A 17,997-nucleotide genomic window follows, 5' to 3' on the forward strand; every position below is an offset into this window, starting at 1 on the left:
AACACACACACACACACACACACACACACACACAGAGACATTATATTTCTTGTATTTTCATTTCTTTTTTCTTTCTCCTAACCCAGAACCCTGTTGTCAAGTTCAGAAAAGGGTTTCACATAGAAGTACACACACGCACACACACCTTGGTCCACACCTGTCAATTCATTTCCAATTAATGTTGTCAGTGTTAGAGCAGAGAGGAAACAGTCTCCAACCAGCCAAAAAGAAAACTGTGTGGAGATTTAATCTGTTCCTGCTCTCTTTACCTCCAGCTTCTCAGGTTTTTTCTACTTGTTTGTTGAAGTGTTTTGGTTAGAGGTACATAACTAGACTACCAAAAGTTCTGTACAGTAAAATTACCTTTGGTTGTTTGGTTTGGGTTTGGTTTGGGTTGGGTTGGGTTGGGTTGGGTTGGGTTGGTTGGTTTTCGCTGGTTGATTTAGTTTCGTTTGGTGTTGTTTGGGTTGATTTGGTTTGGTTTGGTTTTGTTTGGTTTAATTGGGTAGCTGGTATGTCAGTGATTGGTTGTTGTTTTTTTTTTTTTCAGAAATTCACTATTCCAGTTCTTTTCTCACTGTTCACAAGCAAATAGCTGATTTATTGGCTGATACCATCCTGATGTCCTATTGGCACTGATTAATTTGTCAAACCAACTGATCAGTTATTCAGACATTCTGAACATCAGTGATATCAGGGAGGTGAGGGGTCTGTACAGAACCCAAAGGATACTAAGCAACAACAGCAACCTCGGCCACAGTTTGTTCACCCTGCTGCCATCTGGCAAAAATACAGAAGTAATCGCTGCCGTACCACCAGACTACACAGCAGATACTTTCCTCAGGCTGTGAGACTCTTGAACTCATCCTCATCACGTCACCACAAAGAATGAGTATAGCTTAGGGAATTACTGTAAGGAATTAAATCTAATCTTGTATATCAGTCTTGTAAAATCCTCAAAGCGGGGAATGAACTGCCGGTAGTAGCCAGCCAGCCCCAAGAACCACCTCACCTCTTTTTTTGTCTAGGGACGCACCTGCCCACCACCCAAGTGGTATCCCAGATACCGTACCTCCTCCTGTCCAACCGCACACTTCTTTGGGTTGGCCGTGGGCCCCGCCTGCTGCAGTGACTCGAGCACCGTGGCTACCTGCTGCTATATGCTCCATGAGTAGGATGTGCATACGCAGCAGCCTACCTGTGGCCCTTGGTCAAATCCAGAGTTTTTTTTTTTTTTTTATATATTTTTGTTTGGCCTTTTATGGCTTTATTGATAGGTCAGCTGAAGATATGACAGGAAACAGGGGGAGAGAGAGGGGGAGTGACACGCAGCAAAGGGATCCGGGCCGGGAGTCGAACCCAGGTCTGCTGCAGAGCCTTGGCACATGGGACGCGCGCTCTACCAACTGAGCTAAACGGCGCCCCAAATCCAGAGTTGTGAAAAAGCAAGCCGTGCCCAACCGATCAAGGAGCTTGCCGACACGGGGTATCAGTAAAATAGTTTCCTGCAGCCACCTGGACCAACCCCAGCCGGATGGTCCGGAACTGATGACAGTGATCCTCAGGGTAGAAGCCCATCCGGTCAAGGACGGCTTTCTTCACTGCCTGGAAGCTCCCCCGAGCGGAGGCCAGTAGGCTGAGGGCTGCAGTCTGGGCCTCCCCCCGACAGTGAGGGGAGTAGCCTCACAGCCCACTCAGCTGTGTGCTGGCTTGCCGAGTCACGTTGGGCGTTAATGTAGCCTTTTCCGTTCTACCGTGAGTTCTCTTAGCACACCAAGCACACAGTTCTGGGTTTAAGCCTCTTTTATTACTCAAAACCACCAAAGACATAATTTTACAGACAAGGGGACCGAACTCGTCCTGCAGCTCCCTGACTGCCCCCCATGCATCCTCCATCTGAGGTTCAGCACACCACTGCATATAAAAGGAGACAGTGATTAGTAACCGAGTGCCAGCTCTGTCAGTCACTCACCTGTCATTGCTCTCCTGAGCCCTGTCCATCTCTGTCGCTCTCCCGCAGCTGCGCCTCGACCACGCTCACCTCCACAGTGACATTTTTTAACTCTGTTTTAATACTCGAAAAGATAAAGTTCACTCTCAGGGGCTCTTATGAGAATTTTTAGTCTCACTAGAAAACCAGAGATTGTCTTTGTAAACCAGCTTTCTTCTATGGAAATGTCAGTTTAGTGGCTTGTTTAGCGCTTGCCTGCAGGTTTCTCACATCCCTATGCCTCGCTATCTGCCCGCAACACACAATCAGATGCATTACCGTTGCAATGGGGCTCTTGCCCTCATAACTCCTGCCGGTTCGCGAATATTGGTAATCTGTCGCCGCATTCTGGGTGTCAGCAACTACGAACCTTTTCCTACAAAACAGTCAGTCCTCTTATTTGATATATTCTACTCATTTATTCGATTTCATTTATTTATTTTTTATTTTGTTCTATTTATTTATGTTTAAATCATTTTATGTATTATCTAACTTTATTTCTATATATAGATATTGTATATAAATTATTATTAACTCATTTTCATATACATTATCAGAGTCATGGGGGGACAGGAACGTTGGAACCTTGTAAAGTATGAGTTTGGAAGAGCTGTTCGGCCTAAAAATGTAAAATGGAGAATTTTAGTCTGTCATATTGGAAATGTAAACTGAACACTATCCAATAAAATATATGATAAAAATAAAATAAAATAAGAGGGTGAGTGATAGCATCTGCAGTTGTGTTTCTCCCTCTCTAGGATCATGTATTTGTATTGTGAATACACATGAGCAGCTCCACACACATACACATACCAAAACAGTAGCAGGTACAGTACTGTCTAGCTACCAGGGCAGAGTCTATGACCTTTGCTGTGTCACAGTATTATATAATTACACACTCAAATGGTTTATACACATCATAAGATCTCTGATCTGGAGCATATGTACACACACACACACACACACACACACACACACACACACACACACACACACACACACACACACACATACAAAGGTGTCCTGATGTGAAACTGCCTAAGGTCCATACAGCAGAGGGACTTCTAATATGTATTAATTTAGTCCTGCCTGGAACCCGTCCAGTGACTCATCTGAGCTGCTTTTTCATACATAAGCCGTTTGTTTCACAGTAGCGCGGAAAATTCTTAGCAACAGCCATCTCATCTCTGCAACAAATTGATGGCAAAACACTGTGTTAGCACTTATTCCAAAGAACAAAAGGATACAGCACACTCACAAAAAATACAATGAAATGCCTTTTTTAATGATCGTCAGCAGTCTGGTGGTGAGTCAGTGTTCCGCTGCCTGGCTTCTTTTTTTTGGACTGATGCTTCTTTTCTTTTTGCTGTCTACCTGTCTAACTTTCTTTATGAAGTCCTGAGACAACAGAAAGATGTTTGTTTCAGCACTCAGCATTTATGCTGTCATATGATTTTATTCAGGGAGAGACAAACTTTCTCAAGTCTTTGAGTTTAAGAATTGTATTAATTTTCTATGATTGGTACTATCAGTGGCGTGCGCAGCCTTTTTGAAGGGCAGGGGCGAAAAGAAGGGCACTTTAGCGCGCGTTTTGGCTCCCAAGAGGGCACTTTAGCACGCGTTTTGGCTCCCAAGAGGGCACTTTAGCGCGTGTTTTGGCTCCCAAGAGGGCAGTTTATCATGTTCTAACCAGCCAAGGGGGCAGTTTAGTGTGTTTTGCCAACCAAGAGGGCACTTTGGCACGCTTTTTTGGCTCTCAGGAGGGCACTTTAGCGTGCATTTTGGCTCTCAGGAGGGCACTTTAGCGCGCGTTTTGGCTCTCAGGAGGGCACTTTAGCGCGCGTTTTGGCTCTCAGGAGGGCACTTTAGCGCGCGTTTTTCAACAATTGGGCCACGAGGGGGGCGACCTGCCCCCCCCTTGTGCACATCACTGGGTACTATACACATCAAGAGTCAGCCTACCAGCTTACACAGGGGATTACTGTTTCTGATCAATACCAGTCAGTCAGTCTGTGTTTACTGACTCGCATGATGTTCTGGATTTATGATAAGTCTAGTTAAGTAAGGTTTATTTCAGCGACAGTTTCTTTGGGTCTCACTGAGCCACATTACACAATGAACACAAACAAGTGCAAAATATAAAGGAGAAACCCTAAAGGGGATTATATGGGGCAAAACCCTCTTTCATTGTTCAAAGCAACAATGAGCTAATGATCAGGTACTGGTTCAATTACACAATAAGACTATCTATCTATCTATCTATCTATCTATCTATCTATCTATCTATCTATCTATCTATCTAGATAGATAGATAGATAGAACATGATAAACTGCCCTCTTGGGAGCCAAAATCTATCTATCTAGATAGATAGATAGATAGATAGATAGATAGATAGATAGATAGACAGACAGTAGGCTATATGAGGGGGGATGCCTTACCCCTTGTTAGCAAAATTACCAAAAAGCATCCCCCTTGTTAACCTGCCATCACTCTCCATCCACTAGTAGCAGATAGTGTGTTGCAAATCACAAGTGGCCACGATCAGCTCTGGCATACTGGGTCAAGCTGGGCACGGCTGCTGTGTGCAGGAACAGGAACGGCATGTAGCCGATTGTATAACAAAAGTTAGCTATTTATGTTCTAAAATTAAAATGTTACTTTTTGTGAGTGTTTTTAGTGTGTCTGTTCAGAACATGGTGGCTATGTCATGTTGGTAATTGTCATTTTTGTGCTAGTTTATAGTTTAACCATTAGTGAGGTAGCTGTCACATTTCCTGACACCAACTGTTTTATCCCCCATTGAAATGCTCTCTGCTGGACAAACTATGTCATTACACCAATTTTGAATTACCCCAAGCATGTTTTTCTGCATATCGGACAATATATACACCAATATTGATATATCTGATAGGAATTTAGATGGTAAAAAATTCCAAGGGGTCATGTAACTTAAAATGACCCTGCTTGAAGTGTATTGTGAGAAACATGAGAAAACCCTGCCTGAATAACCTCAGTCCACTGCATACAGTTTATAGATGTATTTACTTTAATACAGTTATAAAAAGACAATTGTAGTAGGGAGAGAAGGAAGATAACTGGATAAAATGGAATTGTAGACTTAGAAATGTCACAGTGGTGGTAGGCATACTGCAACAATGTCTTTTGGGAGGTGTACATAGGTGTGTCGGGGCAGGGTGATGCTTCCATTGGGCCATCCCTCCTGTTAAAAATTAACAAATCACCTATATATTATTTATTTATTTATTTATGTATTTAGTTGGGGGGTGGGACCTGCTCCAGCAAGTCTTACAGATGCTCAATCATATTGGGATCTAGGGAATATGGGGTCCCGGTCGACATCTTGGGCCCTTAATTGTGTTTGCAAGCTGTTCCTGAGCAGTGTTTGTGGTGTGTTAGGGCACATTGTTCTGCCGGGGGGCCACTGCCATCAGGTAGTGTTGTTGTGATGAGTGGGTGTACTTGGTCCACAACAGTGTTTGGATGGGTTGTTTCATGTCATTCACATGAATGCCAGCACCCAAGGTTTCCCAGAACATCGCATTGTGATGAGATGATCAATGTTATTCACGTCACCTGTCAGTGTTTTTAATGTTGTGGCTGATCGGTGAACATACAACTAATAAATGAAGGAATGAAGCTACAGCACGACCCTCAGGGTGGTAAAACTCATTTAACATAGAAAGGACTGTGGTCAGAGCATTTCTCAGTTCGGCTTTCCTTTTTCTGATTTTTTATTTATTTACACTTTTACCTTCACCCTGTGCCCCGTTACAATATGTTAAATCATCAGAATTCAGAGTTATCTTAATATACTCTTCAACTCACTGACTGAAACACTGCTGCCACAAACTGAGAATCTTGGTTTCACCACACAAAAAGGGTTCGATAAGAAGAAAGTGTTACCTTAAGTGTAACACTACGTGTGTTACTTTCAGTGTAACAATACTTAAAATCCCAGAGTTGTGATGGCTCAGTAGTCAATGACTGTCAGCCATCAATAATGGACAATAGCACCGTCTATCAGCCCAACCCTAATATCAACACAAAATACACATTGCTTCCATTGGTTTAAGTTATTTTGCTTGTCTACTGGCAGTGTGGCTCCAGGAAACAAAGCAACACTCTAGCAAAAGCAGAGCAGAATAAGACTAGAAGCTAGTAACAACTCCTGTGAATAATGAAAGATATATTGATTTAAAAAGTTAACTTAAGGAAATGAATTCAGCACTCTTGAGGATACATGCAGTGTGTTTTGGTGGGGAACTGAATCCAAACATCAGTTTTGTTTGTTTACAAGAAATCTCCACAGTGCACCTTTAAGGCTGTACAAATGGATTTGTGAGTCAGTTGACTACCCATCCACATTGCTGCCTCTACAGTATTACTCGTGGTTACATACTATATAGCCTCTTACCACATGCAGCTTACTGTTAGTCGTATGTCCTGTGTTTTCAGGTATTTACCAGTTCAGAGTTCCTGAGTCGTCCAAGTCCGGTGTTCCAGTTGGGAAAATTAAAGCCACTGACAGAGACATCGGGAAGAATGCTGAGATGTATTTCACCATTGTCAGCGGGGACGGCATGGACATGTTTGACATCTCCACTGACAAAGACACACAGGAGGGAGTCATCACTGTTAGCAAGGTGAGACAGTGAAGGACTTAACTGTGGGCTCACAGTACTGATCACATTTATGAACTATTTGTGTAGCACTAATGTGAAGCCACATACACAAACAAGAATAATAAAACACAGGTAAAGAAAGGTTCAAAGAAGAAGTACATGAATTCATAAGAGTAAATTCCAATTGCACATTGAATAGCGCAAAATAAAATGCAGAAGTCAAACTGCATATATCTTAAAAAATATGAACTATGTTGCTTTCCTGATGCCCACATTTAAAAGAAGCTTGCTATTAATAATCTTGATGTTTTTCTCACGGCATTGGTAAAATCAAATTAATTCTAAAGCAGTGATTCAGCAGATCCCACACTTTTTACTCATGACTCTGCCCACGTAGTCTGTTTTACACATACTGTTAAATATGCAAAGCCTGGGCAGGCCTGACAGATGAAAGGAACCAAATTAAACTTATCATCTTTACCTCCACAACCCCTAGTCATAGCCTTTGCAGCAGGCACTCATACACAGGACTGGAGCTTTTAATGCTGCTTGATTTAAGAATTAGATTTCCTCACAGTGTGTGTTTAACACATTGTCAAATCACAATTGTTTTCCTTTTTTTACTTATTTTGTTCCTTTTGTTGACACTACCTAAGAAAGTCTCAACAAAGCCTCAACAAAAAAGTAATGAAAGGTCAGCAGGGTAGAGATGAAGTCTTTTAATGTTATTAGGGTTTGAGAACCAAACAGTGCATGGACCCACTTGAAATGCAAGTTATTATTAATATGGCCTGAGATTCGAAACTGTGCAAGGACCCTCTTGAAATGCAAGCAATTATTAGGGCCAGAGCACCAAATGGTGCAAGAACCCTATTGTAATCCAAAGGATTATAAGGGCAGTGACCGGAGCAAGCACCCTCTTGAAATGCAAGGAATTTTTCTTCCGGCAAATGAATAGCTTTAATGAGGGTTTTAAAATACTTAAACATAAATAAAATATGTAGTTCTATTTGTTTTGTTTAGGTTAAGGGATAATATATTCCAGTAGGCAAAGTGAGGGGGGTATAGAGATGTGGCAGCGCAGTAAGACTATCTTATGCTCAGCACAGAGCGGTTCACAGCACAAGTGTCATTGCTAGTGCCCTGGGTGTGTTGGTCTTAAAGTCAGATGTGGTCAGGTGCACTGATGGCGGATTGTTATCTTGAGGCAGCAGAAAGTGACAGTACTATATGGCTGGACTCCCAGCATCTGCGACTAAACCATTGCAGCATATCCAGAACGCTGTAGCAGGCCTTGTTTACAATCTTCTCAAATTCTCCCATGTGACACCCCCCGTCCATGACCTCCACTGGCTTCCTGTTGTGGCCCTGCATCCGATTCAAGACGATGGTGCTGGCCTTCAAGGTTGTCAACGGAACTGCATCCGTCTACCTCCAAACACTGGTCAGACCATATGCCCCAGCGAGAGCACTTCGCTGATCTACATCAGCTGGCCAGCTGGTACCGCCATCGCTGAGAGCGAACAAAGCCCGCTCAGCGAAGTTGCGACTCTGTTTTAGCACCTCACCTCAGTGGTGAAACAAACTCCCAACCAATGTCAGGACTGCAGAGTCACTCTCCATCTTCCACAAAAGACTCAAGACTCAATTAAGTTAATCAACTAGGACTCATGCGCAAATGTACTTGAATGTAAAGATGTTTCACTGCTCTTATCCTCACTGTTGATGATCATGGTGATCATTTTTATGACCCCAACTAAACTTGTTGAGAAGAAGACATCCACTGAAGAGCCAGTGTGAAAGTTTTTGCAATGTCTTTTATTTGATCTTTTTAACATTCACTATTGACATTCTAATGACATTCTTAAAGAGTTCAAAACAAAAGGTTTTGCGAAGTCATTTTGGAAGACTTTTTAACATCAATAGCAGACATCCAAAGGACAGCTACTTACGGGTCAAAATTAATACTTAAGTAATGTCTTTAACTGACTCACTCACACTTTCAATCTAGCAAATCTCTTTTCTCCTACTATGGACTTTATTAGTCAGACAATATGGTATTTCAAGTGGGATCCAAACTGCTGGCTGCAAAGGGATTCTGTTTACAAGGTAGGCATTTTACCTAGAAAGTTATCAAGCTAGTTGATAATGATTGAATGAATCAGTCTATTAATGGTAATGACTGAATTCCTCAGTGTCCTCAGTGCTTATCGTCTTGACTTTGTTTACGATCAGCTTTATTGAATATTGGGTTTGGTGATTAAAACCTTCATCAAGTAGGCTGTTTTGCCAACATAGGAAGACCAGAAAATTGTATTCAATAAACTGATTCAAGTAAAGGCAGTGTGCTTGAGTGTGTGTGATTGAGCCAGATTATCAGTTTCTATCTTATTAATATACTACACAGCATCCCAACATTTTTTTTTTTTTTCAAATATGAAAATATGAGGTGTTTACTTACAGTTGAATGAGGCATGAGGTAGCTACTTGCAGTAAGATGTTGTGATTAAAACAATGCACCAATACACTCTCCTTCCCACCACTAAGCCGTATTCAACAGTCATCAGTCAGTGCGCGTTCATGGTTTAGGGGGAATGGCTTGCTGGGAGACAGCAGTGTGCCAGGGCCCATTCATCACTGCGTGCAGCTTTAATCAGTAATGATAACTAATGGTAGATTTTCTTCTGTAACAGCATGTGCTGTACTTTTTATTCAATATTACTCAGTGGTCCAGATACAATAAAATAGAGAAAAGAGCTATAGAAATGCCAGGGCTTGCTTTTGTATAGTGCTTTTCCAGTCTACAGACTGCTTAGCTTTAAATCAATTGTGACATTCACTCATACACACACACACATTCACACACTAATGGCAAAGGGTGCTCATCAGGACCAATCTGAGTATCTTGCTCTAGGATACTTTGACATGCTGCTGGGGGGGGGCGGGTATTAGAACCAGGCACCTTCCAGTCGAGCTACAGCCACTGCCAGCCCTTTTCTTTCAATCCATAAATCCTGCCTTTTGATGCACAACTTCACAGCCATGGACACATAGCAGCTAAAAAGCTATATTATCTCAGGACCAGATCAAAATTCACATATGAAGAATTAAGATTAATTTAAAAGTCATTATTGAAATAATGACATTTATGTAATTCCCTAAACCATGTGCATACAAAAGAAATTGCACAGACTTATGAGTAAAGAATATTGGAAGAAGTTGAGTTGAGTTGTGATAATGAATCGAAGAGTCTCACAGCCTTAGGAAGAAGTTGCTCTATACTCTGGTGGTACTGCAGCAGTATCTTATCTGTATCTTTTGTAAGAAGGCAGCAGTGTGAACTGACTGTGGCTGGGGTTGTCTCATACTGCTCTGTAAAAGTTTAAGAAGTTACGTTTTTTTCTGTGCCTTTTTTTCACCAGCGTGGTAAAAACTGCTGCTTGCTAACACATTATAGTAAGTTCATAAAATGTCAACATTATGTGTTCAGCTTGTTCTGCTGCCCCCAGCAGAGCAAAAGGTCAATCAGTGCAGTTTTAATTATGTTTTTATTGTCCCTACTGGCCACCATACACTGTTTTTAGTTTTTATTTTTCTAAATTTTAATGGTCTCCTGAGAATAACAACATTTGCCAAGAAGTGCTAATGCTATAGCTTTACCAGGATAATATTACCAGCAAGAACCGTCCTCCTAAATCTCTCCTGTGTTTCTTGTTTTTGTCTCTTCGCCTCTGCAGTCTCTGGATTATGAGAAGAAGCCGTCCTACACAGTAGAGATCCAGGTCCAGAACATCCAGGTGGATACTCGCTTCATGTCTGCAGGCTCTAAAGACATGGCCACAGTTCGGATTGCGGTGGAGGATGTGGACGAGCCGCCACTGTTTGATAAAGCCAGCTATCTGATGGAGGTGAAGGAAGATGCTGCAGTTGGCGTGGCTGTGGGCTCAGTCAGTGCCATTGACCCCGATGGAGCTCGTAGCATTGTCAAGTGAGATAAAACCTCATCAAGATTCATGCATATGGACAATAGTCAAATTTCTACATTCCCGAGATCTTAGATATACTGTGTTTTTATCACATAATCAGATATTTGCTGAATTTCCCATGCCCAAGTGAGCAAAGTTTAGCAATTTGTTTAAAATGCAGCAGAGTCCTTCTGTCAACTATTTCTTGCACTTTTATAGTGGATTGGTGGATTTACACAGCCTATTTTCACTGTCACAGCAGTGGCAGTGACTTTTTTTTTTACCTAATCTGAACCGGGACAAATCTGGCTGGCTATGATGTTAAGTCCAGTCTGGGGGGTAATACCATTAGCATTTGCTAATGTTAAATGATAAATCTTAGCTAGGCCGTCCAATGAAGCAGTGGTCTTTTTTACTTGATAACTTGAATGATGGCATGCTTTTATATCGCTATCAAGTAAATGACAAATTGTGTTTTGATAATACCAGGAGTGCCACAGTAACACACGAGAAATCACCACAGCTGAAGACATCATATTAAAATTGTCCACTCATATCTGTTAACATAAACTCTATCAATGAAAACTGATGACATGTGAGGGTCTTAAAGGGTCGTCCCACTTCATAGGGGGAGATTTCAACCACGTGTAACTCCGTTACAGTGGGCCTGGGGGAACTCAAAAATGTGGGTTAGCCCTAAGAAAAAAGAAAACAAAATTGTGCCCAAATGTCAGCAGTCTAGATGCTAAATGATCCTTATTTTTCAGCATCAATGCTGACAAAATACGATTTACCCATGGCTTGTAAGTGAAAGTTAACAGCACACATGTGAATGCTTTGACTGGCCTTTGTCTGTCAGGGCTCAGCCTGCTGGCTTCAAACACAGATACTGACATAACCACTTACCCCTATATAATATTTTTGTTGAAGTTATTTGGATTTTAGACTCTAAAGTAGTCATATTGTATCTACAGTTCAAGGCTGTTGCTCTCCTGTTAGTAACTGTCCATTACTGAAATGGCATTGAGGCATCCTGGGAATTTTCAGACATTAACAAAATAAAACGCCAAAAGCACTGTGTAATTTGCTCTGTTGCAACAGGAAAGGATCAGGAGACTGAAAGCTGAAACTTTCCTGAAAAAAAAAAATGGGCTTGGATACAACAAAGGATTTGAATGATAGAAAAACAGTAAAATAAACATACAGCAGGATTAGATAGATTTGTGGCAACTGAAAACTGTTTTTATGTTTTGGATTACTGGCACGAGACTAGCGCCACCCGATCTCGTGCAAGTGCAGAACGTACACACTACTGTGTAATTAGCAGCCGTCGAGGAGGTATGTTTCAATGCAACTTTTCTGCCGAACAGGTCAGACAAAAGGCAAAGGAGTGGTTGGGTAAAGGCAGTTGGCTGTTGGTTTGAGTCTGGCCAGTGAGTGGGAGCCTTAAGAGCCACACATCAGGAGCGTATAGATTTTGACTGAAGAGAGGCAAAAATACTCTTCAGAATGAACTCCTTGGAGTCCTTGAACTCCTTGGACAGGAGTCTGTTGTCTTATCTAGGTTGGTTTTTTTCCCCCTTCTCTATCACATATGCTCTGAAACCATATACTATGCAACCATAAAACTAACACCTGACACAAACCATGAGAGGCCCATAGACACAATGTTTTCACTCTTAACACATCTTCTATGTACTTGTTAAGTTTCATATGCATGAATAACAGCAATTTCACAAAAGGACATTTGGGAATTTCCCTTACAGTAGGCTTAAGAGAAATAACCATGATGTGTGGATGAATGGAGGGATGCCTGCAGTGTGAGCATGTTAAACTAAGAGGAGATGAACTGTGGCAGGCAGGACAGAGCCCAGATGGACAATGGGGCAGAGCCCTTGTTTCTCTGCATTTAAAGCAGGCTTACTGATGGAGAACATATTCCAATTAAAACAAGCATGGAACCATGGAGAGCTCTTAAAATTGGTGTGTTCTAGGGGGGCAAACTGTTCCTGTGTTTCTGCCTTTGTGTATGTGACAGTATCATCTATTGAAATTGTGTTAGTGAACTGTTATTTTACTGTTGAGTGCTTTGTAATTATGATAGAGCCTGGATGTACTGAGGCAGTGTTTCCTTTTAGATTCATATATCTCTCTATGGAAACAATAATTAAGCCTGAGTGGTACATAATAAACAGCTGATAGCAGTTTGATGCTGTATTTTCAAGCTGATGGTAATATCAGGACACTGAAGATGTTCATGTACAGTACAATATGAGGTTATTGTTCACAAAGCAGTTTGCCCCAGTTTGTGAGGCACACAGAAAAGACAGAGGCAAAGGCATCTCAGTTTTATTATCTATGGAGTGCTGTGAAGCTGTGAATAGCTGCATTCAGCAACTAGTTAAAAAATAGAGACAGTCCACAGACGATAGGAAGAGATTTTCAAGTAGCTGTGATGTTTTGAACCGACTTAAGATTGAATAGGAGGAGGGGGCAGAATGCAGCAGCTTTTAATGCAGCACAGTACTGTGACTGAACTGCTGTCCACAGTTTACTGTCCAACCGTATAGCTCAAAATTTGGATTCACTTTTTGCTTTCAGAATGCACTTCAGAGTTTAAAAAGAGAATATATTCTGAGGCCAATTTTCGGGTATCAGTTAATCCTTGTTTCCACCAAAGTGCTATGGGTATAGTACCCTGTGTACCTGGACACATCCCTTGTTTACAGTACCTAATCCATAATCTGTTTTGAGTTTCCACTACAGACAGTACTTATAAATGTAGGCAGGGTTGTTACCACTCAGGTTTCACTTTCCCAGTAGTTGGGAAACTGGAGTAACTGATCTTAACTCTTCAGAAGCTACTGCATTTATTAACTGAACATTGTGACTATACTGTATATTACTGACACTGTTTCTATATCACTCAGTGGCCTGGATACAATAACAAAGAGAAAAGAGCTATAGAAATGCCAGTTATGGATATTTCTATACATTTTCCAGTTTAAGACTGTTTAGCTTTACAACACTTGTGACATTCACCCATTCACACACATAGTCATACACTAATGGTAGTGGCTGCTTATTAGGAGCAACTTGAGTATCTTGCTCAAGGATACTTTGACGGGCAGCTGGGGGTCACTTTCTCTCTTTCTCTCTGGCTCAACCACACTCCTCATTCCCCATGCACAGGACACACAGTTTTCATTACTTTCTTCTCAGTATGTTGTTTATTAAAACAAGGAAATGAGTTTTGCTTGATAAAAGAAGGAGGAAGATATACAGATGACTGCCAAAAAGGTCTGAGTCGGTGAAATCCTATATCAAAATGCAGGCATCACTACGACTCTTGTTACGACTGACCACTCAGTAGTTTGCAGTGTCTAACTCCACCTTTTAGTATTGGATCAGTGTGTAAGGTACCTCAACAGGGTAACAAAAAACAGGACAGCATGCAGTTTGGTACCATCCAAAGCTTTTGATAATGTAAACCCAAAAATAACCGTTTTAATGTGTAACTAACTGGTGGGATGGAGACTTTTGATCCCAGCGTTCAGCTTTTTCCTGACAGTTCTCTCTCTCTCCCTCTCCCCCTTTTTGCTAAAGTTAACCTCAGTTTGAACCAACAAAAGCTACTCATAAAAAAATCACTTTTCGTCAGTAGAATACACCTAAAGGTCCAGTTAAGTGTTTGGGCTATACTGCATACTGGATTTTCTAAAAGGCAGTGACGGCTGATGGTCCAATGCAGATGGTCTGTGTTGACATAGTTTCATAAAATTCCCGAGGAAAAAATGTGTACTGTTGAATTTGTTCAAAGGCATCTGTCTGCACACCCACTTGGTGATTGAAAAAAAAAAAATGTATATGCTGCATTTTCTTTTAAAATCTGAGCTGTTAATTTTCAGGCACATTGGTGCAACCAATGAAAATGTTCTTCCACAGTCGAATAGATTTTTCCAGTTCAAACCAAAACAGTTGTAAGCTGCCTGTTATGTATTTTTTCAGTGTACTTCATAAAGACATATCTGTAACTATTACATTACGTTTACATTACATTTAATTTGTAATTTGATTTGGACAGAGGCTTTGTTTTATCTGGCTAGTTCCACTATTACAGGGTTCGTACGGGTGCTTGAAATCCTTGAAAGTGCTTGAATTTCAATGTTGCGTTTTCAAGGTCTGAAAAGTGCTTGGATTTTAGTTTAAGTGCTTGAAAGTGATTGACATTATAACTCTGTGTCTTTCACAAAATTGGGATCAGACTGGATAATTAATTTCTGAAGTTTTTACTATTATGAAACATAATTTTAGATGTTTACAGCATAATACAATGTACATAATTGTGATAAAAAGTGAAGAAAAAAATCACGAGTATATATATTCCTGTAGATACGTATTTTACCCCAGCAATAAGGTGCTGGAAAATCTTGAAAATGACCCTTATAAGTGCTTGAAAAGTGCTTGAATTTGACCTTGAAAAATGTGTACGAACCCTGCTATTATCAGTTTAGACTCTATCACCATGTGTGCTCCTCCATCACAGATAATTCTCCCTATTGTGGTAACTAACTGCTGTGTTACTGTAGTTCATCCCATCCACTGGCTTAATTTCGCCCTTTTACATCTTGTGGCTCATTACAGGTACTCTATCGACCGCCGCACTGACATGGACCGCCTTTTCAACGTGCATCCAGGGAATGGATCTGTGTTTCTGCTCAAAAGCCTGGACAGAGAGAAGACTGCCTGGCATAATATTTCCATCATCGCCACAGAGTTCCGTAAGTGTGATGTGATGTCTTGATGTGGAGGGGCTCATTAAATATGTGGAGTTCAGAGTCTCTGTGACAGGTTTCAGTTTACAAAGAAAACAGCAAGAGTGCTGTGAGGAAATACTTTGCATCCGAGGCAAATGAACTAGGAAAGGCAAGGATACAAGCATGTCCCTATCCAAGTGATGCTACAGACCAGGGCCCGTATTCACAAAGACTTTTATCTTAACGTTAGGAGTACTCCTAAATCGGACTAAAAGTTTTTATGTAGGAGTCGTTTCTTAAAGGTAGTTCACAAAGCCGCTGTGACCAACTTTTAGTTATGAAAACAGTGAACTCCTAAACCAGAAGTAACTCTCTGTTGCTATGGATGACGTCATTTTATAAGGATGCACTTAGAAGCGGTGACAACGGTGATTGGTTGTTGAGTGACAGGGCAGCCCATTGAAAAGTCATTTAGGCTACGCAATGCATGAAGTGAAAATAAGGAAGTTGCCTACAAGCCCATGACAAAGCCTATGAAAAGATATTGGATAAAGAAATGTATTTATGAGGAGAATTAAGTGCACCCCCACAAAACAAAAACGCTTCGGACAAAAACGACAAATTAGAAGACTGCGATGAAAAACGTGAATTGCCAATAATAGCGGCATTTGCTCGAAAAGCTGCGTCAAACCACTCTCCATTAAAATTTGGGAATCGTGTGTTGATCTGGGCCATTTTGCAACAATGTCCAGTATATTGTAACATGCGTCAAAGACAATTTGTGTATTGATGGAATGCAACTTTTTCCGATTGACAAAAGCCCTATTCGCACGGGACTAGTATAACCTGGGGACCTCTAGTAATTTGTAATAATTGCGGAGGTTGTCTGTGATCTTAATCCCGTGCGAATCTACCACGTCCATAATTTGTAAAGTAAAAATTCCACCGGGAATTACCAGCCATATTTCATCAAACACAGAGGTCATGTGATAATATCAGTCCCGTGCGAATTGGCATCTCTGTGATTTGGGGTCGTTTTTTTGTTTTTCTTAAGGTTTTTTGTGTTTTCCACGCCTTTTTTCTGTCTTTTTCCCAGTCGAGAATTATGGAGGCTGCATTGGGAATTATGATGAAAGTTTTGACAGCATTTTGGGTGCAAATTCAGGAGGCTCATTAGAAGAGCGAAATTTCAAAAGATGATTAGATGTAATACATGCATGGCAGCATGCGGTACGGAACATTTTTCCATCTTTCAACAGGCTCACCAGTTATTATATTAAAAATATCCATATCTAACCGTTGTGCTGCTCCAACGAGGGCTCTGGTGCGATCAACCCGGGGATAATGTCAGTAAATTCAAGTTAAAACACAGACTTTGCTTATCCTGTGCGAATGCGCGCACGAAACATGGACGTGGTGGGATAATTTCTAAATCACTCGAGGTCCCCAGGTAATACTAGTCCCGTGCGAAGAGCTGCATTTTCCCCGTAGTCAAATACCGGAGTGTTGCCAAACATGTTAATTACGGCGTTATTGGATTGTTTCAGTTGGTTGGGGACGTTATTGTGTCCCTCACCAACTCAACCACAACTTCAATCCCTTCACGGTCCATCCAACATCGTTTTAATAATTCCCTGTCATTTAGCGTCTCCAAAACATTCGGCTGTGACCAGGTCTTAGCGAGTTAGGAGTCCTCTGGACTACCTCTAAGGTCTCCCAGACTTAGGTGCTACTTTTAGGCTTAACATTTTTTGTGAATAACTCTTATTTTCAAAAATTAGGGGTCCTGAAGTTACGACTGACACGCCCATTATTTTTAGGAGTTGCTCCTAAATTCGCCTGTTAGGAGCTACTTTTCGCCTTAAGACTCTTTGTGAATACGGGCCCAGATCACGAAAGGTGCTGACACAACAAATTTCACACCTGATGGACAAAACAAACTAACCTCTAAAAATAATTTGAGAGGTTGGTGATAACTTTTTCCCCAGGATGTCAAATACAGATATTTCTCCTTTCAGAGGACGGCATTGTGGCAGCAATGAGATGCCGCTACATGGCAGAAAAGGAGGGGGGAATATTTTAACCAGCTGATTTGCATTAGCTGCAGTGCGCACTGACAATCACCAGGTATCACGTGTGAGCAGTCCAGACTATAGTGAACATATCTGGGCCCTGGGCTTCTCTCTCCTCCCTCTGGAACCAGATATGTCGTTTTAGTTCCTCATTGTCATCAAAAGCGTGTTTCGAAGTGCATTAACTAGCAGTTTACTGTGTGTAAGAGTCAAAATCCTTGTTCGATATTAGTTTGTTACTCAGGACTGTCTAGAGTTAGGGTTAGTTTAATGCACATAATGTGTAATCATGCATCGGCTCCATGCCAAGCTGCTGCTGGACAAACTTATTTTGTTGTTTTGCCTACAAACTAGATCTTGGTGTTGTTAATAATATAGGCTATGAAAAGTAAGCAACAGCTAAAATTGTCCTACTAATATTGAATAAAGAGTTATAATGTAGCCTAATGAAGCTTAACAGTGCGACCACCAGAGCTGTCTGCTGCTGTCCAGCCCAGCACACATACAGGCCTCTGTGAGAGCTTCATCTTCAGGTTGAATAGTTAATATAAAACAGTTTGACTATTTTA

General features: G+C 41.2%; 1 protein-coding gene across 1 annotated transcript in view; it reads left to right on the forward strand.

The window, feature by feature from the left end:
- The window catches only part of LOC115573243 (cadherin-6-like), an 87,204-nt gene that overhangs the window by 54,205 nt on the left and 15,002 nt on the right, over positions 1-17,997 (forward strand). Inside the window, exons 6-8 of the mRNA XM_030403943.1 lie at positions 6,468-6,655; positions 10,372-10,622; positions 15,244-15,380. Coding sequence (XP_030259803.1) covers positions 6,468-6,655; positions 10,372-10,622; positions 15,244-15,380 — 576 coding nt within the window. The remainder of the gene's footprint in view (positions 1-6,467; positions 6,656-10,371; positions 10,623-15,243; positions 15,381-17,997) is intronic.

This window comes from Sparus aurata, chromosome 21, assembly GCF_900880675.1.
Source record: "Sparus aurata chromosome 21, fSpaAur1.1, whole genome shotgun sequence".
NCBI classification, from domain to species: domain Eukaryota; kingdom Metazoa; phylum Chordata; class Actinopteri; order Spariformes; family Sparidae; genus Sparus; species Sparus aurata.